This window comes from Pararge aegeria, chromosome 26, assembly GCF_905163445.1.
Source record: "Pararge aegeria chromosome 26, ilParAegt1.1, whole genome shotgun sequence".
Lineage (NCBI taxonomy): Eukaryota > Metazoa > Arthropoda > Insecta > Lepidoptera > Nymphalidae > Pararge > Pararge aegeria.
In genome coordinates, this window is record NC_053205.1 from 1,242,834 (window position 1) to 1,269,188 (window position 26,355).

Below are 26,355 nucleotides of genomic sequence, written 5' to 3' on the forward strand. Positions count from 1 at the left end.
AAGCAGGGTCGATTCACACTGCGCCAATCGGCCGTCAAATCAACCCAATCATTTATGTGACCGTTGTGAGGTCTCACGATGTACACACGCGCCAAAGTGATGTCTCGGGTTGACGCTGCTGACACCATTTAACGGATCACACTCTCTTCTCCACCAGGTCGTCATTCACCGATTTCTCCAGCAAGTTCGGGCGGGACGAGCGTTTCAAGAGCATCGAAAAGATGCGCGACAGAGAGACTTACTTCAACGAGTACATCGTGGAAGTAAGGAAGAAGGATAAAGAGGAAAAGGACCGGAAGCGGGAACAGGTGAGTGCGGTGGTGGCACTTATGTGGCGCGTACCATTGATCGAATGCACAAATTAGTTTTAATGTACCTTGAGATTTACTGTACCTTTAAAAATTGTTCATAGTGTAAGGTACTTTAGGTTGTACAGTTAACTTTGAGGACAATCTATGAATCATATTTTACCTATTATAATAATATATTGGACGTTGAGTGCCAGTTATCAGTCACAGCTTGCTTTGAGGAGTCAGGAATTGCTTTAATCTGTCAAAGTTTTTAATGATTGTCCAATCATTTGTCAAATTAAAGATTAAAGCTAACTTCAATATCATGCATTATTTTTAAAAAACTTACATATGTAGTAGCCCTGAGACTGTCTATTAGGTATACTGTACCTTGATTAAAAATAATAAATTGGTACAAATGGCAATTTATTGTAAGCGTACTATTAAAATTATCTTTATTTGAATAATGGTTATTCATACTTGTATTCTATATCAATTTAATAAAAAGGGTGATATCATTTACGCGATTGTGTACCATCTTTGGAGACAAAATTTATTGACCTCAAGCTAAAGTGAGAGCCGCGAGATGAAACATATGTTAACATTATTTTACATTAAATTTAACACGACCCCATATATACATTTTTAATAAATAAGGATGAAGACGCAATGCGAGAGATATTTATGGGACAACATAGATATTTGTTAGTTTGTACCTTTGAGATGATGTGTACCTTGAGAATTTTTTTTTGAAAGTTTTATCATAACGCATTTGCTAGCTAAATAAAGTTCATTTAAAAATACATATCGTTAATGCAGTTGTCAGTTCTCACGCAAACATACGTAGACGTCCATACTTTACTTTTTTTGGTAACTTTTTTTGAAAAGTTTGTCGGTTTTTTGTGTTGAAGTGCGCGCGCGCGTATGTTAAAAATTTACTCTCATCATTCTTGTGGCGTAGCCATAAGAAGTATAATTTCAATAATATTTTGCGTACTTTTACGTGGTTTTTTTTAAACATTTGAACTGATTTAATACAATAGTCGCCTACTGATTTTTCAAGTTATTTGCCAAGCAAATGTACCAGGCGAATTATATGAAAAAGTGATAACATGTGATGCTTACATGTACAAAAGTAAAATCGTAATGACAGATAGTAAAAATAAAATAAGTTTTCTTTAAAGTTGACAAGTTTTGACACACTGCTGCTCTCTCTGTTTAAGTTATTTTTATGTTTTGAATTTAGGTTACAGGGTTTAAGTTGTTTCTTTGTCTTTTCCTACACATATGTCAGGTTCGATTCCTGATCTATGGCAAGTTTTCTTTGGTTTTGTTTTTTTTATATTTTAATTTTATTTAAAACAAATTCGGGTTCGATCTCCGAAGCTAGCGAAAGTGAAGCTGTGCGCTTTTTTTTTTAATGATTTTATTCCATTTAAAGAATTTCAATATTAAATACTGATATTAAAATAGAACGATTATATTTTTGGTGTAATATTTTTAATTTTACGGGTAATTTAGATAAAATTTTTAAATAAAATATTTAAAAAAAAGAATGAAAAAAAAAATTGTAATTTCGATAATACATAGATATTACTTGTTATACCAAAAACATAATTAATTTTTTATTAGCATTATGCGTTTTGATAAAATATCGTAAATTGCGTAAAATATCTTAAGAAATGACAGTCAATTAATTTAAAAAAAAAGTGTAGAAAAAAAAATTTATTTTTCAAAACGTAAAATGCTAATTTTTCTGTACTTATCAGTTACTGATTTTTTTTCCCTTTTCATCAAGTTGTTTTTGATTATGCCGTTTTAAAAAATAGCACTTTTTTTTTTTTAACCCGGCGAGGATGTGGTGAAAATATTGACGTGGAGGATGTCGAGGGTCTTTTTGACCCTGTATGTCATTGCGTTTAAAATTGCATTTTTTATTTTGAAACCTATAATTTATAATAGTATACAATAATATAATTAAATTAGTTTTGGCAAAGTACTATAAAAAAAAAACCCCCTTTTCTTAAAATTACTCAACTTACACAAAAGTAACAAAAAATAGAAAACTTCTTATATCAATCAGCTTGTAATTTGGGTACATAAGTAGATATCAACCAGTTTCACAGTCTTATCATTATTTTATAAACTACTAGGCCATTTTTTTGAGTTGCGGCTCACATCGTCGGATCCCTGACTTCTTCACTGTCTGATTCCATTAAAACACGACGTATGCGCTCATCTTCATTCTCCTGTTTACTCATTTTGTACGAATACACCTGGAAATATACTAATATTACTTCAAAAATACTTTCCAAACCACGCAAAAAATGTTACGCCGCGTTTGTGGCGGGGTCATATATACCCGTAGTTCACGTACCATAAGTACGTGTTGCTCCCGTCGCAATCGGCGGCCGACTGAGTAGTGTTGCGGGGCGCACGCTACTGCGACGCCCAAAACATTAAGATCGCAGAAAAAAAAAACTACACAGGATCAAAAATTGACAAGGTCAAAACGACCCTGTCAACATCCTCGCCGGGTTAAATTATAATTAAAAAAAAAAAAAAATCACATCTAAGTGAAATTGAACAACTATAAAAAGTTAATATATTTTTGATGAACACTAAAGAGAGGGAGAGAGATTAAACAGGATATAATGATAACAACTAATAGGTTTTTTTTTTGATAATCAAATTTGTCAACCGATTTAGCTGATGTTGATGATGATGTTTTCGAAATAACGGCAAAGTCACGTAAACGCATGACGTCACACAGCGCAGCGACGGCGCACAGCGGGGCGAGCGGAGCGTCGGCCTGCTGCGGGGGCCCGGGGGGCTCACTTGACGATTTGTTTGTACGTTCACCCTCTTTTAATGCTATGTGAACGTGGTGGGACCAAGCTCTGTTCCCGGGTCCTTATACAGGATGATGTTTTTTTTAGCTCTATCGCCAGTTGAGCCGTCATTTGCGCTGGCTTAGCAGAGAGGCGTTTTTTGTTTTGTTTATAAATTGAAACTTGAGTTTCACACTCCTCTAATTTTTTTTTTTTTTTATTAATTCAAACTTGAATTTAACACTTATCTCCGATTTATTACATTTACCAAGTCTTTTCGGAGACCGGAAACGGAAATACTGAAAAAAAAAAAACAAAATTGATATGTAGTGCAATTTGACAATCATTTTATTTAGTTAATAGTTTGACTTCTAACATATACATACGTTGCTGTGTTCCGGTCTGATTGGCGTGGAAGCCAGTGTCATTACCGACACACGAGGCTCAACACGTGCGCCTCAGATTGACGGACACGGGGCGGCACGTTGCAAAACGTGGTCTGCGAGGTGTTGCTCTGTTTAGAAGCGATGGTTTTCCACTCGCCATTCGGTGTAATATCTGCTTGATCCGTCAATTATTATTAGATACTATTGAAAAAAAAAACTAAATAACAAAATGACAAACATTAAGTTAAAATTATCTCTTCTAGCATTCCTCATTACGTTCATTTTGGGGTGCATTTATTGTTTTCTGTTCAAAAACGGCATGTTACCGTGCCGCCTGGAATGACACGCAAACAAATCGTCAAGCGATTGCCCCGGCGGAACCGAAGATCATAAGGTTAGAAATAGTTTTAAGACAATCCAAGTTTTAAAAGTTGAAAAAAAAAAATAATAATAACGCCACAATCCATAGGCGGGGTTAATTTAGAATTACCTATTTCCCTCGCCGCTTAGCCTGTCAAACGCGCGAACACCCTGTATGTTCATTTATCATTTAATTTTACCTCACTAGTGCAGTGGTGAGAGCTTTGGTTTTAAACATGGTAGGACCGAGGTCCGATCGATGAGGGATTTGAGGGATTCGAATTTTGTATTTAGTCTGATCTGGTCGGAGACTTCGGCCGAGGCTAGCTACCTCCCTACAGACAAATATGTGCATTTAAGGGAATTAAAGGATAAGGCCTTCACTACAATCACACCTGGTGGTCGGGGGTGATGCAGACACAGATGGTAGCGGGCTAAACTGTAAGAGGTATAACAGTTGTACCTGAACGCTAAATCGCTTTACGGCTCGTCTTTGTCGGTAGGGTAACTAGCCACGGCCGAAGCCTCCCACTAGAGCAAAATGAGCAAAACCTTAATAATCAACATTATATACAACGTGTAACGGAACTACGATATAATGTTAAAGGGTGCCTAAGTATACTCCAAAAGGAATCACCCTGTATAAATATTAAATAGGACGAAGCATATATATTCTTCCATACAAACTTATTCAAAACTTTTAAGTGTTTATGACAACCCTATTGAAGATGAAAGACCGACACGCGCATAGTAAATACGCGTCGCGTTTATTTCATGTTATTATGTTTAGGCCGTAGTCCACCGCGCTGTCCAAGTATAAAAAAAAAAAATACAGAGAACTCTCAGGCATGCGGTTGGCATGGCGGGTGTCTGGCATCGTTATGTTTTCCTTCACCGTTATAGCGAGTGTTAGTTGAATACTTAAATAAAAACGCACAAACCTCCGAAAAGTTGAGGTGCGTGCTGGGGATGGAACTCGGTCCCCCCAAAAGAAAACCGAAGCCTTACCTATGAGCTATCCCCGCTACATATATATATAGAATATCATAATTATTGTTGTAGTAAATGTTGGCGGTTCCGAGGAACGCAAGAATATGAACTGAAGTCTCTTGAAAACAAAGTTATATGTTAAAACAATTTGGAATGCTTATATGTTGGACTGCTTGACGGGTTAAGCGCGGCCAGTCCAGCCTGCGTCCACGTCCGCAAGTCTTGCGTCTTGCGTGCGTCCAATCACAAGAACAGTTTGTTCGAACGGACGCGGCGATTGGTTGGACGCAAGATGGACGCCTTGATTCGACCTTGCCTTAACAGTTGCCCGATTCTCTTTTACGTTTAGATCCGACGTACAAATTGACGGTTCTTGTACGAAGAGGTGTCAAATTTGACGTCACAGGGAAAGACGCGTATATAATTTTTTTTTTTTACCTGTCTCTTGATGTATGCATTTTATTCGATACTTTTTAGTGTAAATTATATTTCGAATAAGGAAAACTTTTTTTTTTTTTTTTTTTTAAATTTGTTCTGTACGGCTAGCATGGGCAAGAGACATTTTTCTCCCCTGGGGAAAGGACAAAAGTGTATCGACTACCACTGTTTTTTAAACTGTACCAGGCATTGGCGTACGGGTGAAAATAATATCCAATCAATACACATGCAATTATAAACGGGGTAAGGGTAAACTTCTCCTATTCCCAGATGCCGCGCTTTGGCAGATGGGCCCGTTAACTTTGTCTCTTGGCTGGTATGGATATAATTTTCAACAGACTTCAAAAAACACAAGGTTCTAAATTCGTAGGAATCTTTTTTTTTTTTAATGTATGTTACCCGATTACTCGAAGTCGCCTGAACCGATTTCAAAAATTCTTTTTTTTTTTTTTTGTTTTAAAAGGCATACTTTCCGAGTGGTCCATTTCCATGTTCCATTTAAGTTTTAACGAAATCGGTCGAGCTGTTATTAAAAAATTAACAATAATGTAACTCAAAGTAGCAAGTTGTTTTTAATTAGATCGCCGGTAGAAACCAGTATTTTTTGCTTTTTCGTTTCTGGGCGTATGTTAAGTCGGTTTTTTTTTTTAAATTTTTGTCCATGCCCTATGCTAGCCGTGCTGAATATTCAAAAAACTTTATTTTCCACTTGAAAGCAATAAAAAGATTGTTTTAAATCATAAAAACACGCAGTTATGATTTCACTGTCGTAGAGAAACAGTGCTGTGAGAGTTAAATTTTCAAGTATACAAACGCCGTATCGTAACTGTTTTGTGCTATATTCAAAAACTTTAGTTGTACGACTTTAAACTAAATCACATGTTATTGACAATGTGCAGAATACTGGCAGTAATATTGACGTGTGTGCGTGCAGACTATAAGTCATTTTCGATTCCACCCTAAATAAAAAGCAAAAAATGAAAAACCTTAAGTGTTTTTTTTGTTCGCATGTCTGTATGTGTAGGCGGTAATCCTAGGAGCTCTGGCAGATTTTTTTGTCGTTAGATAATCAGCTCATTGATGAAGAGAAAAGATTGGACAGTTTATTTGTACGTTTAAAGGTGTTCATCCAAGACAATACCAGCCTATAATTAAAAAAAATAAATCATAAATATCATAATCTACTATAAATTCAAAATTCATTTATTTGAAGTAGGCCCAGTTTATATGCACTTTTGAAACGTCAAGTCAGTCTGTTTGTAGTGACGCTACCTTCGGTACGGAAGGCTGATTCCACCGAGAAGAGCTGGCAAGGAACTCAGTAGATATATATAAATAAGTATGATTACATACAGTTAAAAGTCGTAGATTTAAAGTTGTTAAGTATAACGTAAAGAACGATGGCTCTCATACATAAACAGTTGCAAGTTCAAAAATACAATGAAACAGCACTGCACGTCTCGTTGTTTTTGAATATCGAAACACTGCACTGTAAAATAGTTTTTATTGACTTAGTTTTAAGAGTTAAGTTCTACTACGTTGACCCGGCTGTTGTGTTTTTAGCGGTACGTTTGAAAGATAAGAATCCGTGGAATTATTTCACAAACATTCCACTGTGGCACCCAGCTGTGCGGTGTGGAAGAGTTTAAGCTTTAAAATGAGGTTCATTAGGCTAATTTTACTTTGGCGTTACAGCGTTTCTATACTCTATAGATACTATAATATTGCAAGAGTGCAAATTTTACATTAAGTAGAATAAGAGTAGTTAACTGATTATATAGCCGGTATTGACGGCCGAGTGGCGCAGTGGGCAGCGACCCTGCTTTCTGAGTCCAAGGCCGTGGGTTCGATTCCCACAACTGGAAAATGTTGGTGTGATGAACATGAATGTTTTTCAGTGTCTGGGTGTTTATCTGTATATTATAAGTATTTATGTGTATTATATTCATAAAAAAATATTCATCAGCTATCTCAGTACCCATAACACAAGCTACGCTTACTTTGGGGCTAGATGGCGATGTGTGTATTGTCGTAGTATATTTATTTATTATTTATTGTGTACAGAGCATGACCACAATATTTCTCCAATTAGGGCGGAAATACTTAAATAAAAAAAAAAAAAACTTAAATCTTTAAAACACTCCAGCTATGCACTTGCACAAGTATGCGTAAGACACGTCGAGCAGTTAACATGTTAAGAGGGGAAAGGTGTTTTTAAATTAACCCTATATACAGGGTGTTTACATTTTATGGGTGAACTCTAAAATCATATGGGTGAGACTGTGTTTTTTGCGACATGTTGTCTAATACTCATCGGTGTCGCACTATAGATTATGCATTACTATCCAGCGCTATGGAAACAATGATCACGATCAATGGTCCCTGGTCGCGCTCTCGCATCTGAAAACAGGTTTGGTAGAACCCTGCTGGATATCATACTTTAATAGTACGGTTACAGGTGTCCAAACGTGTCAAGTTACCTTAACGACTATACTCTAGATTATAATGAATAGCTTTTTTATTAGTTTTACTGTTTGTGCAAGTCTGATTAGAATGCAATTTTTATGAACTGATACTTTCTATCGGTTCGGCAGGCCTTTTTTATTCAAAATTCATTTTATTCAAGTAGGCTTATGTATAAGCAGTTTTGAAACGTCTAGACTGGCTGTTTGTAGTGACTCTACTCGGCGGTTCAGAAGACAGATTCTACCGAGAAGTCGGGCCAGAAACTCAGTATTTTTCATTACATTCAAATCTGTAAAACGTTTAAATGTACATCTTAAGATTTAAGAGTTCTATAATTCTAAATTGAAACAAATATAAACACCCTGTATACAAATAATATTACGTGCAGAGAAAAGTCAATCATTAAAAAAAAAAAAAAAAATTTAACCCGACCACGGCAAGGTACTTAATGTATGCTTGTACATACTTATTATAAATTAAAAGTATTTAAAAGCCTTGTAAAAAGCTGCTTAAAATACTTATAAAGATGCTATTGTTTTAGCGAAAATATAATCATAAGCTATTACAAAGAGTTGTCCCACGAATAAAATTGATTGTAGAATAGAAAGATAAGTATCATTCTCTTTCACTAGCTGAATTAACCGATAAGTTTCTCGAACAAAATAAAACTTAAAAAACATTGGTCTCATCTTCTCCATGCATTGAGTGATTGGGCATTTTATGTATAGAAAATTTGGCCTTCACTTCTCCATGCAGAAAAAAAGGATGTGTTTAAATTATGTGTTGTGTAATCGTGTCGGATCTAAACTAATTTTTATGTTAAGGTTTGCCGTTTTGATGTTGGGCTAATTTTATATGGATCTTATAAAGATATACGGAAATATAGAACTCCTCAACGAACAATATTATATACAAATCACTCGCAACCCGTGTTACAGTTCAAAAGTAAAAACTTAGTTAATTTTTTATGCGACTGCCGACTGTGCCAGTGGGTAGCGACCCTGCTTTCTGAGTCCAAGGCCGTGGGTTCGATTCCCACAGCTGGAAAATGTTTGTGTGATGAATATGAATGTTTTTCAGTGTCTGGGTGTTTATCTGTTTATGATAAGTATTTATGTATATTATTCATAAAAATATTCATCAGTCATTTTAGTACCCATAACACAAGCTACGCTTACTTTGGGGCTAGATGGCGATGTGTGTATTGTCGTAGTATATTTATTTATTTATTTATGCGTTATGACAAAATAAAACGAAAGAATATCACACAAACGCTCACTAGACCTTTCACCCAGTAAACTTGATTAACTTTTAACGAAGCTAATTTCGTATTTCCCAATTGGGACAGGAATCGTGAAAATGAACTTGTGTTTATTAAACCTTTGCCGCGGTCGGGTTCAAAGTTATGTCAATAACCCCAAGTAGATAAAGCTTACCAGCGATAAGTGAAATAAGATAATTTTATATATAAAAAAACAATGCCCTTTCCAAATATTAAATTCACAGCTGCATGCAAAGCAAATTGCTGCCAGGTGATGGGTTGCCACATGGAAAAAATAATTATAAACGAGCAAAGCAAAATGTAAATAGTAACATTAAAGAAAAAGCGAGCGAAATGTCATAAAAAATATAACACAGTCTTCAGTAATCATTTCTTTTTCAGGTTTTTTTTTTTATTTCTTTCGAAAAGGTTCACAAAGAAGTTTTATAATGTTTTAATGTCTAAGCAGAAAGATCGCAGAGAAAACCTTGGCGTTGGTTCTAAATGCACCCAGAAAAACTACTGAACCGAGTATCAAACGCGAGAATCAATTTCTAAAAAAAATGTGGAGAATATTTAAAAAAAAAAAAGCAGTGAAACTTCTTTGTCAACCAACAGATGTGAAAATAAAAAGCACAAGCAAAAATTAATAAAATAGACTTCCTAGAATTGCTTAAATTCGATAAATTTATATAAAATCAAATTCAGACCATAGATTATCTATTGAGAGTTTTGTAAAGCTTGTTATGAAGAATAAAAGTTTTTTTTTAATTTAAGTTTATTTTGGAGAACCAAAGACATTATGTAAACTCAGTTCTTAGCTTAATCAATCTTACGGGTGTTTTTTGAAACTCTAGCCTCGAAGGAATAAAAATTAAGGCAAAAGACGAGTTCGAATCTCATCCACCAAACTTGAATGTAAGAAACAAGGCAGGGTGTCCAGTAAAATAAAAAATCGTTACACGGAAAAGAAGTGTTCTGTTTTTCGTCGTCGGTAACGTCAACATCGGATAATAATACAACCTAAGAGTCGGGGTGCGTTTCAAACCGCGACGAAGCAGCGTAGCGGATTCAAGCTCTAAATCCCTAAGAGATAGGACAGCATTGGGATATGATGTCCCACAGCTGGGCGAAACACGATGATTGTGTGTATTACACCAAATAATTCACTCCGATAATGGCGCCAGTTTTGTTGTACCCAAATCTGTAAACTGAACTTGACAGGTTCAAAAGTATTGCACTCTTCTTCCAATGTCGTAAGAAAATACTGATAGAATGGTTGCATTTTTCAAAAGAACATTTTAATTTTATTTGTTTGATAGATATTGTCGTTGCTATAAACAATTGACACCACATTCACTTTTCACTGCACTTCATCCTTGCCGAAAACATGTAAATGTATTATTTTGTATAAAAGCTGTCCACGCGGACGCATCGCTCACTCAAGTATGAGAGAGACAGATGTCGAACGCGGAGGCCGACTGTGCCTCTTTGTCGCTCGTTCCGCGCTCTCGCTTGCACTTCAAGCCTTGAATGGAACGCCTCAGAGCGAGGTAACGCCGTATACGTCATGTCATAAGACGTTGTCACGTCAAAAAGACCCGCCATTTTAGTTATTTATGCAACTGTTATTTATACAACAGAATTGGTACCATTATAATTTGTATTCGCAACCACCATCGACACCCTTAGGACACCTCTAGCAGCGCAATATAATATAATTATACTAGATGCGTATATCTGTGACCCGTAACTCTTATCGCTTAATATCTTCCATACAAAAAAATACGAATATATATATATTATATCCACCCGTAAGGTTGAGGTTTGCTTGCACCTTGCATATGTTAGGTAAATGATAAGCGATATAACGGAGGATGAACGAAAATGGAGGATTTAATGGATTAAAAAAAAAACCGCGCTTGTTTAAACTACATAGAGGCATTTTAATTGATTCAATTCCCACTTGCGGAGTGTATATCGAAATCTAAAATGGCACTTTCCCAAGTCTGATATAATAATTTGGTTTGTCAGCGGTCGATAAATGACGAAAAGTCGTCATCGTCATCAACAAATCAACCGATTGAAGTCCACATAGACCTAGATCTTTTGTAGCGCGTTCCAAACTCCGAGGAGTACTAATAAAGAATTCAGTTAATCAAAAACTAACTTCAAACGCGTATTACTTACGTAAAAATGAAATCCAACAGTTGTCACCACGCCTCCTTTTCCCGCGGGTGTCGTACGAGGCGACTAAGGAAATATAACGGAGAGCGGACAGCATTGTGCTACTACTACCATATACTGCGATCACGAACCCGTCTGCCCAGAGACGCTAACTTTGGCAGAGGCCTTATGCCCAGCCGTGGACTGTTATAGGTTATTGGTGATATTTATAATTTCTGCTGGACCAACGCTAGGTATACCCCATATCACGGCCGATTGGCGCAGTTTGCAGCGACCCTGCTTTCTGAGCCCAAGGCCGTGGGTTCGATTCCCCCAACTGGAGAATGTTTGCGTGATGAGCACGAATGTTTTTCAGTGTCAGTGGGTGTTTATATGTATATTCTAATTATTTATGTATGTTATTCATAGAAATATTCATCAGCCATCTTAGTACCCATAACACAAGCTACGCTTACTTTGGGGCTAGATGGCGATGTGTGTATTGTCGTAGTATATTTATTTATTTATAATGAATGTCTACTTTAGTTGTGGTTACTATTATCTCGGTTGTCCTATGTTTTTCACAATTAATTAACTTTTTTTTTTTTTTAATTCTTTATTTATTCTGGACTTTTTTTAAAATTAATTAACTAAAAAGTGTCATTTCTGATTTTGATCTTTCGCTATACATGTCTATAACTCTTTAGATTATCACAGGAGATTTACCGAAAACTAGGCGTCATAGAATGTACACCTCCACATTCGTTTGAAACTAATGAAATATATTTAATTTCAGGAACTAATCATTATTTTGTTTCACAGACCATTAATCGAATATAATCTTCTTTTCAGCTGTTAATATTGTCATTTCTTTCCAGGAATGTAGCTGGAATTAGAGCGAATTTTTGTTATAGAGATATGTGCGGTTTGGTTCTTGGGCTTTGGGGGAGGTACACAAGATAGTGAGTTCGAGAACTCGATTTACTTTCGTGCTCTAGTTCTCCAGCTTCTCCGCTTTGTCTATTTTCAAGTTGACAACCATGGCATCGGTTAATGCGTCGATCTGTAGTCGTTTTTATGGAGAGAACCAAGTTCAGTCCAAAAAAAAGGCTCCAATTATTGACATAAACAGTTACGGAAGGACATAGTTTCTTTATCATTTTTGTCCCAGAAATCTGGCTTACACTAATACAAAGTACCGCGACAGTTTGAGAACATTTTTGAGTCTATTAAAACCAACCCCGTTCCAACGACCAATCCGAGCACACTCTAGCCCCAAAAACCCGCCAATCACAACACAGTTTTAACCCTCGCACGCTCTTTTTATAGGCGAAATCGGACTTCATAGCACTCCTCAAAGACAAGGCAATAGACCGTCATTCTCGGTGGGTTGACACGAAAAAGAAAATCGACTCTGACGCTCGGTACAAGGCTGTGGAGAGCAGCACGCTGCGGGAAGACTACTTCAGGGAATACTGCAAGATGGTTAAAGACGAGAGGAAGAAGGAAAAAGACGGCAAGGAGAAGGGTGAGTTGATTATTCCATCTCTTATTAAGGATTCTGTTCAATCCTACGCATGATTCAAGGCACTGGACAGAAGATTGCTTTAGGTAATACTGCAAGAGAATGAGAGGAAGACGACAAAGGACAGTAAGAAGAAACTTGAGTTGAATTTTCCATCAATATTTAGGGGACCTACTGCTCAGAAGACTGCTTAATAGAGTACGAGTATTATTGAAGATGAGAGAAAGAAGGACAATGTACAATGTGTTTTTAAGGAGACAGTTGACTTCGACGCAATAAACAATGCATTGGAGAAAATACTGCTTTAGGGTACTGCAGGACGGTTTTAGATAAGAGAAAGAATTAAAAGGAGAGAATGACAAGGAGCAAGGTGAGTTGAAAATTCTATCGATATTTAGGAGACTGATGTATTATTCCACGTACTGAACAGAAGACTGCTTAAGAGATTACTGCTAGCTATAAAAATGAGAGGAAGAAGGAGACTTGCGGAAAGGAGAAGATTGAGTGGATTATTCCATCTCCAGACTGTTTACATCGACGCATTATACAAGGCATTGGAGAAAGGACCGCTTTACTGGGTGTACTGCAAGATTTGGTTTAAGTTGAGAAGTAGAAGAAGAACAAGAAAAGGAGAAAGGCGTAGTGACCATGAAACTATATTTAGGAGAATTTTGATGATGTTGATAGTTCAAAATTCAAGACGAAGACGGCTTCAGGAATTGAAAAGAATTTAACTTGAGAGGAATGGGAAGAAATACCTACGAAACGTAGAAGATTTAGTCTTTATTGAATATTTAGAAGGTAAACTTCGATGCGCCGTACAAGCGGTAAGAGTATAATAAGAGAGAAGGCTACTTCTGTGTGTAGCAACTTGTTTAATATAATAGGAAAATTGTAAAGATGACGTAATCTCTACTCGCAGTTTTTAAAAGCTTTGAATTAACGTACGTTCTTCTGTCGGTCCAAGATTTATCGGCCATTTTGCGAATTATTATAGAGTATCTTTATCACATTGCACTTATCATATATATATATATCAAGAAAAAAAAAAACATTCGTTTAAACGTATTCGATATTTTGAAAAAACAATTATTATAAAAAAAATTATTACAAAAGTATTTGGATATTTCCATTTGTGCGCAAGTGCTCCGAGCGTTGATACAGCTGTGGGAGAAGATAAATTTGTATTCTTTCCCCGGGGATATAATTGTCTCATGCCCACGCTAGCTGTGCTGGTGGCAGGCTTGGCGCGGACTAGTTACCAGCATGTCTAAGCCAGGTTTTTAATATACCTGCCCTAAGTTAGTAGTAAAACAGGTTATCCCGCTACCATCTTTGACTGCATCACCTGGTGGAGGCGAGATTAAAAAAAGTGTGTGTCAGCTCCGACGCACGACTGTCCCACGAGTTTAATCCTTAAGTGCGATTGTCTAAACATACGCAAAAAGAGTTTATTTAACTGAATAAAGATTAATACCTTATGAAAGGTTAAATTAAAAATCCTGTGCAATTTATTCACACACGGCGAAAGTGTAACTTCTTAAAAGTAGCCTACGAGAGATCGAGGTGGATGTAGAGTATCAAAACTATTAGGATAAATGTAATGTTTATTATTTAGTTTCCATGGTAACAAAAATAGGAAAAAAATGTATAATGTTTTCTATCTCACTCTGTCCCATATATCTATGTGTTTGTTACTTTACCTAGATAATATTCGGTTTCGTTGGTAACTTAGGAAAAATAAGTTAATTAAACGAAAGCGAATTTTGCATGTCTGCGCATCACAGTTGCCGGGCATGAAACGTCGCAAAGCGAAAACGTAACGAGGTCATTCATCAGTAAATTTTACTCCTCACATTTTTCTCATACCGGGCGCCTTATATATGAAAATCGATTCTTAGGAAGTAAACTCCAAAAAAAGTGAGTGAGTTTTTGTTCCCGTTTCGTTTCAGAACGCGACCGGGGGAGCAAAAAGGAAAAGAAAGACAAGGACCGGGAGAAGGAGAAGGACAAAGACAAGGACAAGGAGAAGGAGAAGGAGCGCGACAAGGACAGCAAGAAAGACAAGAAGAAGGAGAAACCCGGTGACGTGAGTGTTTACATCAATACATACCAATTTAGTCTAATAATTACAGATGCACCGAACAGTGGTTTCACAGATCAACCGGATACCGAATATTATTCGGTTTAGCCTTAACCGAACCGGTTATTCGGCGGAATTATTCGGTTTACCGTTACATTGTTTTGTCTCGTAAACCGGTTCTAATACGTACGCTACGTTTCGCTTCTGGCTAGGTGACGAATCAGCCGTACCTCACGACCCGCCTACGTACCCGCTCATACACAGCGCTGTAACTTTGTTTCCAAACATCACACGATTAATACAAATAAAAAAGGTGCTTATGCTTACAAAAATAATAAAATTTTACTAATACTAAGTTAACAGAAATGATTGAAACGTACATATTCGGCAATAAAACCGAATAATTTGACTGAATATCTTCATCAGCTTCCTTTAGCTACAATTGGAGGCATTATCAATTTTATAAATTTTAAAATGCAAACTAAAATTATCATTAAGAAATTCATCAATAGTATAGTAACCTCGATGTATGAAATGTGTTTTTATATATTCTTTAAACTTATGTAATGATAAATCTAATATTACCTTTGGTATCATGTTATGGAAGCCCCCACAAAGGTTTTCTGTACTTTCCTAAGACGATATGCTGATGTCATATGTATACATTTTAAAATTTATAAAATCAATATAATACAGCTAAACAGTTTGTTGTTTAGTCTAGTAAACAAGAGCCTTTTGGACCAACTTTTTTCAGCAGTCTCCGAAAATTGTGATCGAGGTGTCATTCGATTCGGAATGGCATCTAAATGAGTTCCGCTTGCAAAAATTGTTAAAGTAATTAACAATTAACTAAAAAAGGAGGGGGGGGGTCTTGATTTTTTTTTTGCAAACATCTCTAAAACTAATAAAGATTTTCAAATCTGAGAAAAGATTCAAAAAGGTCTTGATTCCCGGAGTTGTAGGATCAATATTTATAATTTTCATAGAGTGATGAAAACTGTACTCTGGCCTGGGCAAGTCGCGCCCGCATTGGACATTTTTAATGTCCAACATTAAAAATTATTTAAACATACTTAAATATGGATGTAAAAAATTCTGGCACTAACTGAATAGATGAATTTACAATAAACCATCTTGTAATTTTTTTTTATAACAATTTTTCTATTAGTTATTCAATAGTTAATTAATATTTTTTTTGTGCTTGAATATTGTTTTAATGTAATTGAACATTGCAGGTGTTATAATTTATTCATTTTTGTTGATTAACAAAAACAGTCGTTTAAATACTGACAAAAGGTGCAGTTCTTCAATTTTAGATTTGTGGAGTCATTGATTTGCATTGATTAAATTCTTTTCCCTTGCATTTCTTCTTAAAACCCACTTATTCCTTTCTTCTATAACATATTAAACCTTTAGCATAGCGACCTGCCGCCATTTTGCGTTTTTTTTGTTAAATAATAATATACTAATAATAATAACTGCGCACGACGAAAGCTGTTGAGTAGACGGCACATAGACGACTAAAAAATTTTCATGTAACATAGTAACCCAAAGCGTCACGTTACCGACATATTTGGAATTAAAGATATGATACGACAAAAACTGCAATCGTTTTAAAAATATACCTTTAACGTGTCTACAACGTGTACATGAAAACCGAAATAATACTTCACAGGCTTCAGAGGAACGTTATGTACCGTCTCTGAGACTTATCTGTGGAACCGAAACGCGAATAGTTTTTATGTAAACCACTGCTATAGTTTTCACTGAAAGAAATCAGATACAGCCCTAACATCACATGCAAAATTACAATCATTTGACTCCTGTCACTCCGCGTCGCGTACTATGCACGTGCCGGTCTTTTATCTTCAATAGGGTTGTCAAAAGTAAACATTTTGAATATTTTGAATTCGTTTGTATGGAAAAATAAATATGCTTCTTTTGATTTATTATTTTTACAGGGTGATTTGTTTTGTAATATACTTATACATCCTTTAACATTATTTGGTTATTCGGTTACACGTTGTATAGGGCTCAGATCGAAATTATCGTTCCCAGGTGGATTATTATGATTACTGCACATTACAAGCACCTAATACAAGCACTTTTGAAACGTCAAGTCTGTCCGTGTGTAGTGACTCTACCACCGGTTCGGAAGGCAGATTCTACCGAGAAGAAGCCGGCAAGAAACTCAGCAGTTGCTCTTTTCCAACATTTTCATTTTACATTTTAACATTCATTTTTCGATCTTGTGAGACATGAAAGCGGAGCCGGATGCTTCCAAGCAACCTTGTCATTAAGAAACTCATCAATTGTATAATAACCTCGCTGTAATAAATGTGTTTTAAGACATTCTTTAAACTTTTGCATTGGTAGGTCCAAAATCACCTCAGGAATCATATTATAAAAGCGTATACTCAATCCCACAATGATGTACATTACATACTACTATAATTAACTATTTGCTTACTAAATCGCATAGCAAACAACAAAATGGCGGCGCGTCGTTATGTCAGCTTGTATACAAAAAGGTACGAACTCCTTTAATCGCTCTGTATCTATTTCATTTGAAATCTATATGGCGATACAGGGGCATCGTAAAAGTTTTGGGGCGGTTTTTTTAAAAAATCAAGGGCAAAAATTTCAATTAAATTTTTCATAACGTCTTCTTGGTGCTAAAATGCTATCAGCGTGAATATACAGCGTGATGCAAATTATTATACAGCGTGTTTTGTGTTTGCAGCGTCAATCGAATTAAATATACAACGCGCATTGTTTTTGCTGCAGACCTCAATTATATAGCGTGCAGTTTTATTTATTGGCGCACTTCAATTGGATTTAAATTATGCGGCAGGTTTTTTGGTGGTGTCAGTGTTTTATTTTCCAGGAGACTGTCATAATCTGCGGGGGGTCTTTGCCCCGCGCAAAAGAGTATTTAAAATAAAAAAAAGTTTAAAAAAAAAAAAAAAAAAACTAGTAACAGTGTGTGGTTTTGCAGTGAGTTCATTTTTAATCTGCGGACGGGACAATCGGAGTAAAAGGGTGAGGTATTAAGATTTTAGTGCACCTACATCGGACATTAGACATCCCGCAGAATTATGACAGGCACGGTGGCGTGGTCACATCTAACGTGGTTGAATTTCTTTTTTTTTTTTCTATCAACAAATTACACGAAGGCGCTCCGCCGTGAGAACACCACAGGTAATGTTAAATGTTAGGTTTTCGGCCACTTTTCTATCGAAGTTAGATGTGGCCATGCTTCTAGGTCCTGTTGGAATTGTGCGATTCGATGTTATTTTTCTTTTAATTCCGCTTTTTTTTTTTCATTCCAATACAAGTCAGCACTTGAATCCAATCTCAACTGTTGGTAAGTGGTGATGCAGTCTAAGATGGTAGCGGGCTGACGTGTACTACCATCGCTTGAAGTACCATTATTGACGTTCATGTTTATTTTAGAGGCGCCAAGATAATCCCTCTCTTAGGGTGAAGGTATGACATAAAGAATGCCATTCGAAATAATACTGCTTCACGCGATGGTAGTAAGCTCCCAGTCGGGGGTATGGTAGTTATATTTAACCCCTTATCCGTTTGCGTAACCTAGAAAAACTATTGCCAAAACTAACAAATTGTATTGACTATACATCACATTGACTCGTGTATGCTTTATTTACTATATTTTTTTGTTTCCTCAATAATCCGTGCTAGAAATGTTCGGGTTGTCACTGCGTGTTTTACTAAACTTTTTGTTTCCTTAGCAATACGTGCTAAAAATGGTTGTCACTGCGTATTTAAAAAAAAAATTTTTTTTCTTTAAGTAAAAAGCCGTTGATACATTTCTTTTTTTTAATCTTTAATTTTCGCTTAAAAAATAATAGTCTTTAAATAACGTTTTAATTAGTGGAAAAAAATACTTTAATTTATAAAATACTTTTGAGATATAAGGTTTTTTTTAAATTATTATTATTTATCATTAGGCGTGTACTTATAGGTTTAGTTTAAAGCAATTTTTTTTTTACGTCTTACGTATTTTGTCGTGAAGAGAATGTCTACAGAATGTGCTATATTTTTTTTTTATGTAAGACTAGCGGACTTTTAGACGTCGTACTGCCCTGTAAAGCTGTGACAACTTCCGGGTCCAATTACTGTGCTCTCAAATCAACCTTCTGGTTGAAATATACACACTATTTATATTTGTGCTATCATCAAAATCGCTCCAGCTGTTAGGCGGAGCAAGGCGAAAAACACACGTATAGCAGAATAATATAAATTAGTACTTTTACCCCAGCCTTCCACGTATATATGGAGACCCAAATTAGCCAAATCGGTCCGGCCTTTTTCGAGTTTCAGTGAGACTAACGTACAGCAATACATTTATATATATAGAAGGTTTCATTATTTAAAATGTGACAACCCTATACGTGACGTTGCATGGTTTATTTCTTTTATTGTGTCCGTCACTGTTGGCTTGGTGTACCTGAACGCCTTTAACCTTCTGCTGTGCTTCTTTTTTATCTGTGCTTGTTGTTTTTTTTTATAGTTTATAATTGACGGATTTGTTAAAATGAGCCCCCTGATGATAGCTGGTAAAACATTGCCTCTAAGGTATACCTACCTAGTCTTTGGAGGGCCTGCAAGTAAAACGACCTACAAAATATCGCTCTGACTTTTATTGCTCTGAGACGTGTTAGACGATATTGTCTGTAATTATACCAATAGCCCTTAGACCGGAACATGTATTGTTGCTTAGGAGCAGGAATAAATATGGCGGTAGTTCTTTCCCGGACGAGCCCTGTCACAACAAGCTCGACTAAATTTCCTCTAATTTTCCTCTTAAATGCCGTCAGGTCCCCTTGGATAATAATCATTTATATAAAAAAAAAATAAAAAATAAAAAAAAAAAAACTTTAATCCGTTATATTATTATAGGATTTTTTTTCGCATTCGAACGTTTCGCACAACCCCGTACAAATAAATTTGAAATTATCAATTCGTTTCTTATTTTAATTAACAAATAAATAGTCATCGTTAAAACGAACTGGTAAAATCCAAAGCTTAATTTTGAGTGGCAAATTGCCTTTAATAAAGTTGATAAATAGGTTTAACAGCAAAAATAGGCGAATCAGCAGACTTTTTTTTTTTAACTTTAATTTGGGAATCTAGAATATCGTAGCCATCCCCGTTTTCATTTCCCAGGACACCAGCCATAAAACTATCACTCATAATCGATTTAGAGAAATTATTATAATTTTTAATAACGCGTTTTTCAGTTTTCATATTGAAGTGACCAAAAAATAAATTGACAACCAATGCCTAACTACCGTAATGACACATGTATGCATGTGCGAATTATCATTTTAACTTTATCTAGAACCTTTTTGTTGTTGCCATAGTAATCCGTGATCCCATTTGACCTTGAAGCAAAACACAGCCGATTTAACAGCTGGTTGTCACCGCGTAATTTCTTATAATGTAAAGATTTTAATATAGCCCGAAAAAATGAGATTTTAAGGTGAAGATATTGACTCCGTGCAGAGATAATACACGAAAGTATAGTTTATACTGGCATACATGATTTCTAAGTTACGGTAGTTCTAACTTTGTTTTATTTTACAACGGTCAACTATTTAGATTCACGATAGTATTGAAGAGTTTTAATTATATTAAGTATATTGTCCGATGTAGGTGCGCATTTATTAAAAGTAAAATTCAATTACTATTAGAGATAACCTTATAAAAAACTAAATTTTTTGTTTCACGCAGAAGCTACCTGATCAGCCAGCCGAAGTCGAAAAGAAACAGCCCACGCCACCTCCAGATCAATGGGCGGAGATTCTTGGCATACCAGGGGAGGATGAATCGAAGGATTCCAAGTCAACGAAATCCTGCACCAAGAGGGAGGGGTCCTCTGAGGAAGCCAGCGAGGCGAAATCGCCTTCACCGGAGAAAGACATGCGCTCACCGAAACAGTTGAGATCCTCGAAAAAGGAACCCGCCGCCGAAAAGAAGTCCCCAATAAAATCCCCGCCCAAAAAACGCCGCAACGATTTCAAATCCCCCGAGCCCGAGCCAGAGAAGAAGGGGAAGAAGAAGGTGGAGAAAGTTGAGAAGGTGGAGAAGGCCGAGAAGACGGAGAAGAGGAAACGGAAGAAGTCCGAGAAGGAATAGTGTTTACTTAACGTTTTCTGCAAACGCTGATTCCAGGAGCGATGCAGGTTACTGTTTAACCGGGACAATTAAGTGTTTTTTGTGTATGCTTGAAGTGGTTTTACAATTTCTTTTGTCCTTATACGATTGATTTATGTACGCATGCGGAGGGTAGTTGGATATTTATTGCGATAACGGCACACATTTCTGGGTGATGTTTTTATATTCGATCCTCTACATACATGTAAATATTTTTCTTGATCGCACATCCCTCCTCGTCCGTAAAAATTTATATTTATTAATTAGGCAGTTGATAATCATACAAAAAAAATATTGTGTGTGCGTACTCATGTACGCACGTACACGTAAGCACGTAAAAAGTTATACTTCTCTGGCGTTTAATAAAAAATTTGAGTAGCACAAATAAATTTGGACAGAGTTAAAAAATTTATGTCGGATGTTTAAAGATACTCTCGCTATTAAATTAACGGAGGTACCTTTCCAACCTTAGCAGACGTCCAATCCTGGCTGGTTGGATATCTTTAACTGATACTTTAAGACTTTACTGAGAATCAAAACAAATAAAACAAAGACCATTTCAATAAATTAACAGCAACATCAAACATGATAATCAGTTAAATAGAAGTGGTAATTAATAAACAAACCAAGTTAACAATCGAGAGATGTTGGCGGAATGAACGCCACGACCAAAGTGGGCCTGGTCATACGAAACTCGTATTTATACCAAACCTAAAGATGCCACCCCACCCGGCCTGATAGCGGAGCACGATATCGCACCTACTCGCTTTCGTAAACAACTTAATCCACCTCCGACACTCCGACATATAGAAAAGTCAAATTCTACTAATAAAGAAATAAAACGACTCAAAATATAAATAAATTTTAATAAAATAGTCTTACGTGCGCACTAAGATTTGGAATCAGAGCGCCAGAGTACTAAATGTGAGATTTTCTACCTACGTTAACTTGCTCGATAACGTGAATGTTAACTACGATTTATATGGTATCGAAGAAGCGCGACATCTAGGGACATTAATGGGAAACCGTACTGTCACTAGATGGCATCCTTTCGATACCATGTAAATCCTAGTTAACTCTCACGCGTTCGAATAAGTAAATGTAGCTATCAAAACTCACACTTGGCACTCTGATGACTCTTGTAAGACTGTTATTTTCACACCAAAGAAGTATAACTTATGAAACCTGCGCGCGAATACAACATGTGGGAATTATTTCATCTCTCATAAATGTCGCCTCTTCCCTGTGGCGTGCGTATAGGGTATGCATTAAGCGGGCAGATTACAGATGAGTTATAAAAAAGCACAGCGTTCGGCGTTATTTAATTAAATCAAATAAATATACTTTGACAATTCACATGTGGCCATCCAGCCCCAAAGTAAGCATAGCTTGTGTTATTGGTACTAATGCCCGTTTTTAACTCGACTTAATCGGATGCCTAGTATTTTGGAGAAACATACACATAGAAAAAAAATTACTAATTTGTAAAAAAACTAATATTGTGTTGTCTAACGACGTTAGGTTAGGTTCTGAAGTTACGACACCGTTTCGGAGGAACTTAAAGTTTAAGGGACTCTTAAACTTGTAAACACTTGACAGATGAAGAAAATATAAATTCGTTTTTTTATATTTTTTAATAATCATAAAACCATACTTAAAATGAAAAATGTGATAATACAAACACAATAAAATATGAAAATACAAACACAAAATAAAATAAACCTTGTAGCAAGATAGCATAGACAAGTTAGGTTAGGCGTTCATAAAATACGTGAGATGTTTAAGGGAGGGGGGTGGTCGAGGCATATCTTACGTTGGGGAGAGGGTGGTCTCGGCAGATATCACGACATTTTTTTCCCTGATTGAAACAAAAAAAAAATATTCAATTTTGGTCCATTGGTCTTTTTACAATTACAATCCAACGCGTTAACGTAACAAACCCACATTTTGAAAAATCTCACGTGAGATTGGGGAGGGGGTTGAATAAAATCTCACGACATCTCACCACGTACAGAAAATTTTAAAAAACACCTCACGTAATTTATGGACGCCCCCCTTATATGAGTTGCCTAGTGCAAAACGATTGGTGGTAAAAGTATGCCTAGGACGCCTAATTATTTACTTAGACATTTCCTCGTCCTTCCTTAGTGAAAACGGGCATAAGACGACTAACGGATAGTTTTTATGAATAATATACATAAATACATATAAAACCGATAAACACCCAGACACTGAAAAACATTAATGTGCAACACAATCATTTTCCAGCTGTGGGTATCGAACCCACGGCCTTGGACTCACAAAGCGGAATCGCTGCCCACTGCGGTAATCGGCCGTCGAACTTATATATAACTCGTACTGGAGATTTTCTCTATTTGATATCAACTACCCGCTTATTGCATACCGTACATGCAGGCCAATGCCTCTTCTGTTCTGAGTTAAAACGGGTATATATATATATATATATATATATCTATATCTATATATCCGATCCGATCATTCTTCATTAAAAAAAAAATCGCTTGTAAATATTACATTTAAAATTTCGTACCGGCTAACCACGGTGTTATTATTAAAGGCGGAGTTTCGAAGAAAGCGTCCGAAGCGACGTGTTTTTTGAGATTATTTTATATGAATACTTGGGTGCTAATTCATATTAGTGGGTGAATATTTGGGTGTTATTTCATATTTATTGCTGAACTATTCGGGTGTTATTTTATATTATATTCATAAATCAAATCATCAATTTAAGATTCCTGCCATTAAAATGTCTGTAACTCTTTTATAAACACATGTAAGTTCGTGTGTTACTGCTATATTACAATTTCCAACTACCCCGTTTAAAATAGTGTATAGATAAATAAAGCGGGCAAAATATTGGCAATCGCGTGGGCGGTAGTCGCGTTATATTAAATGTCTTTGTTAGAACTAGGATTAACTGCTGCCCAAATATCAGTTTGGGTTTGTTTTCACTATTGGGTTACAGCGATGAGTCACAAAAATTAAAACGTTGCATATCTCAGTTTATATGTTGCAGTTAAACACCACGATTTATGTCCGTGGCTATAATCCAACAGTTAAGTTATTGCACAAATACGTTCGTTCTAAACTAGCCTAATTTTCACAGTTCGAACGAGTAAATATTGCAGTTAAAATTAGTTTTAACTGGAGAGAACGCGTTTCAACCTAACATTAAATATATGTACAGGTTTAAACTGTTACGTGTAATATATAGACAGACATGTCTGTGCGTACTTGCGTCGCAGCGTACGCAATTTCGCACTTTCAGACAAGATCTATTCGTCTTGTTGATTCACAATTAACTAGTGACAGCGACAATTATTCGTATAAACATTGGATTTGTACGAAGCACTCAGGTGTTACTCGTATGTAAACGCTCGGGTGTTAATTCATATATGTAGGTGATAACTCGGGTGTTATATTTCATATATATACGTGAAAACTCGGGTGATTTTTCAATATTTATAGGTGAAAACTCAGATGTTATTTCGTATTCGTAAGTGAATAGTCGGAGTTTTATTCATATTTAGATGTTATACCCCATATTTGTAGGTGAACTCTGCGTGTTGTTTACATTCGTGTGTGAATAATTAGGTCTGTACAATATATTCATATTTGTAAGTGAGCAAGAGAATACGAGCGTTACTTCGAATTTGTTTATTACCACACGGTTGTCACTTCATATTTTATACGAATACATGGGTGTTAATTCATATTTATAGGTGAGCACATGGGTGTTACTTCATATTTTATACTAATAATTGGGTGTTAATTCATATTTATAGGTGAACACACGAGTGTTAATTCACTTTAGCATGTAATTCAATGTTAGCTCATTTTTCTAGGCGCACACTCTGGTGTTACAACAGATTTATATGTCAGTAGAGTTTAATATTATGAACGAATACGTTTATTATTACGTACGTACACGTTTAATATTACGTACGTATACGTTTAATATTACGTACGTATACGTTTTAATATTGCGTGCGTATACGTTCAATATTGCGTACGTATAAGTTTAATATTGCGTACGTATACGTTTAATATTGTCACCAGTCAATATGAACGATTTCTTACAGACGCGACGCTATAGGTGAAAACTCTTATCTATCTACTCTATCGCTCACGCGATAAAAGCCGATTTGAAACCCGCTACAGTATGTTGACTTGAAAATGCTGATGCAAGTTATTCCGTATATTATTAAATGGTGATGCTTCGACAGCGAGTCATAAACTATTTGAGCTTTAAAAGCTCGGTCTGAGGATGCATTACGTCGATTTTAGATTTAAAAAAAACTCTTAAGATTTTAAAAATACTCTTATTTCCGCACTAATATTATAAATGCGAGATTGTGTTTTGTCTCTCCTAAATGTACGCCGTATCATAGAGTAAGTTGAAAGGGTTGAGAGTAACCAAGGCTACTTTTTATTCCAAGGAAACAAACTATTCTCACGGGATTTGTGAAAAACCGTAATAGGAAGAAACACGCGGGCTACTAGATAGTATTGAACAGAATAGAAGTTTTCCAAGTTAGAGTACGATTTTGACGTACTCTTTCTCCTATTATTATTTTAGTATCTGAAAATTTCGTTAAATTTTTGTCTATATCTTTATATATGTATCTTATCAAATTAGTTACTCGAAATATTGCAGTTTTAGCTTCCACTCTCGCTGTTATAGTAACACCATGTATATAATATAATTGTTAATCATCAATTTTATAGTATTGATAAATAATATTATAATTTTGATTACTTTGTTATGCGTAAGGTATGCTTAATTTCTTTTTGAATGCTGTAGAGTATCTGGGCTCTATAAAATGTAAATAACATTTATTAAATTACGAATGTTCAATATATTTAAGGCGCGTATTTATTGGTATACATTTTTATGCAGTATGATTCATATATGAATTTTTCATGTATTAATGTTCAACGATACACGTATGAATGCTTCATAAGTGCCTTACGTAGGCCTATGATGAATAAATATATATATAATTTTTATATATAAGGAGACTAGACGTGTTATGAAATAATTTATCATTTCGTTTGTTTCTTTATTTTCATAAAATTAGGAGCTAACACTTAATAATGTAGATGTAGCAACGAGAAGTGGTATAAATTGAGGTCGAAGGAAACTAGTTAAAACAAATGCATTGTTAAAATCCATACAATCCCATATACGGTTGTGTGTCTACTAAAACATTTGTATACTGGTGAGTAAGGGGCTTTAAAAATAGGTTTAATTAAATTTAACTAAGCGTTAGTGATTAATATATAAGTGTTAATCATAATTGAAATATACAAGAGTGTTTTTGTTTTAATTATCAGCGTTTTCAAGTCACTAAA

The 26,355-nt window shown here is 35.7% G+C and overlaps 1 protein-coding gene across 6 annotated transcripts in view; it reads left to right on the top strand.

The window, feature by feature from the left end:
• The window catches only part of LOC120635349 (transcription elongation regulator 1), a 68,182-nt gene that overhangs the window by 27,278 nt on the left and 14,549 nt on the right, over nucleotides 1-26,355 (top strand). For 4 of the 6 annotated variants that reach the window (XM_039906331.1, XM_039906333.1, XM_039906334.1 and 1 more), the window contains exons 16-18: nucleotides 158-308; nucleotides 12,518-12,716; nucleotides 14,666-14,802. In XM_039906331.1, coding sequence (XP_039762265.1) covers nucleotides 158-308; nucleotides 12,518-12,716; nucleotides 14,666-14,802 — 487 coding nt within the window. Of the gene's footprint in view, nucleotides 1-157; nucleotides 309-12,517; nucleotides 12,717-14,665; nucleotides 14,803-20,556; nucleotides 21,632-26,355 lie in introns of those variants that run through there. The other 2 variants (XM_039906336.1, XM_039906335.1) reach the window with 1 other exon arrangement.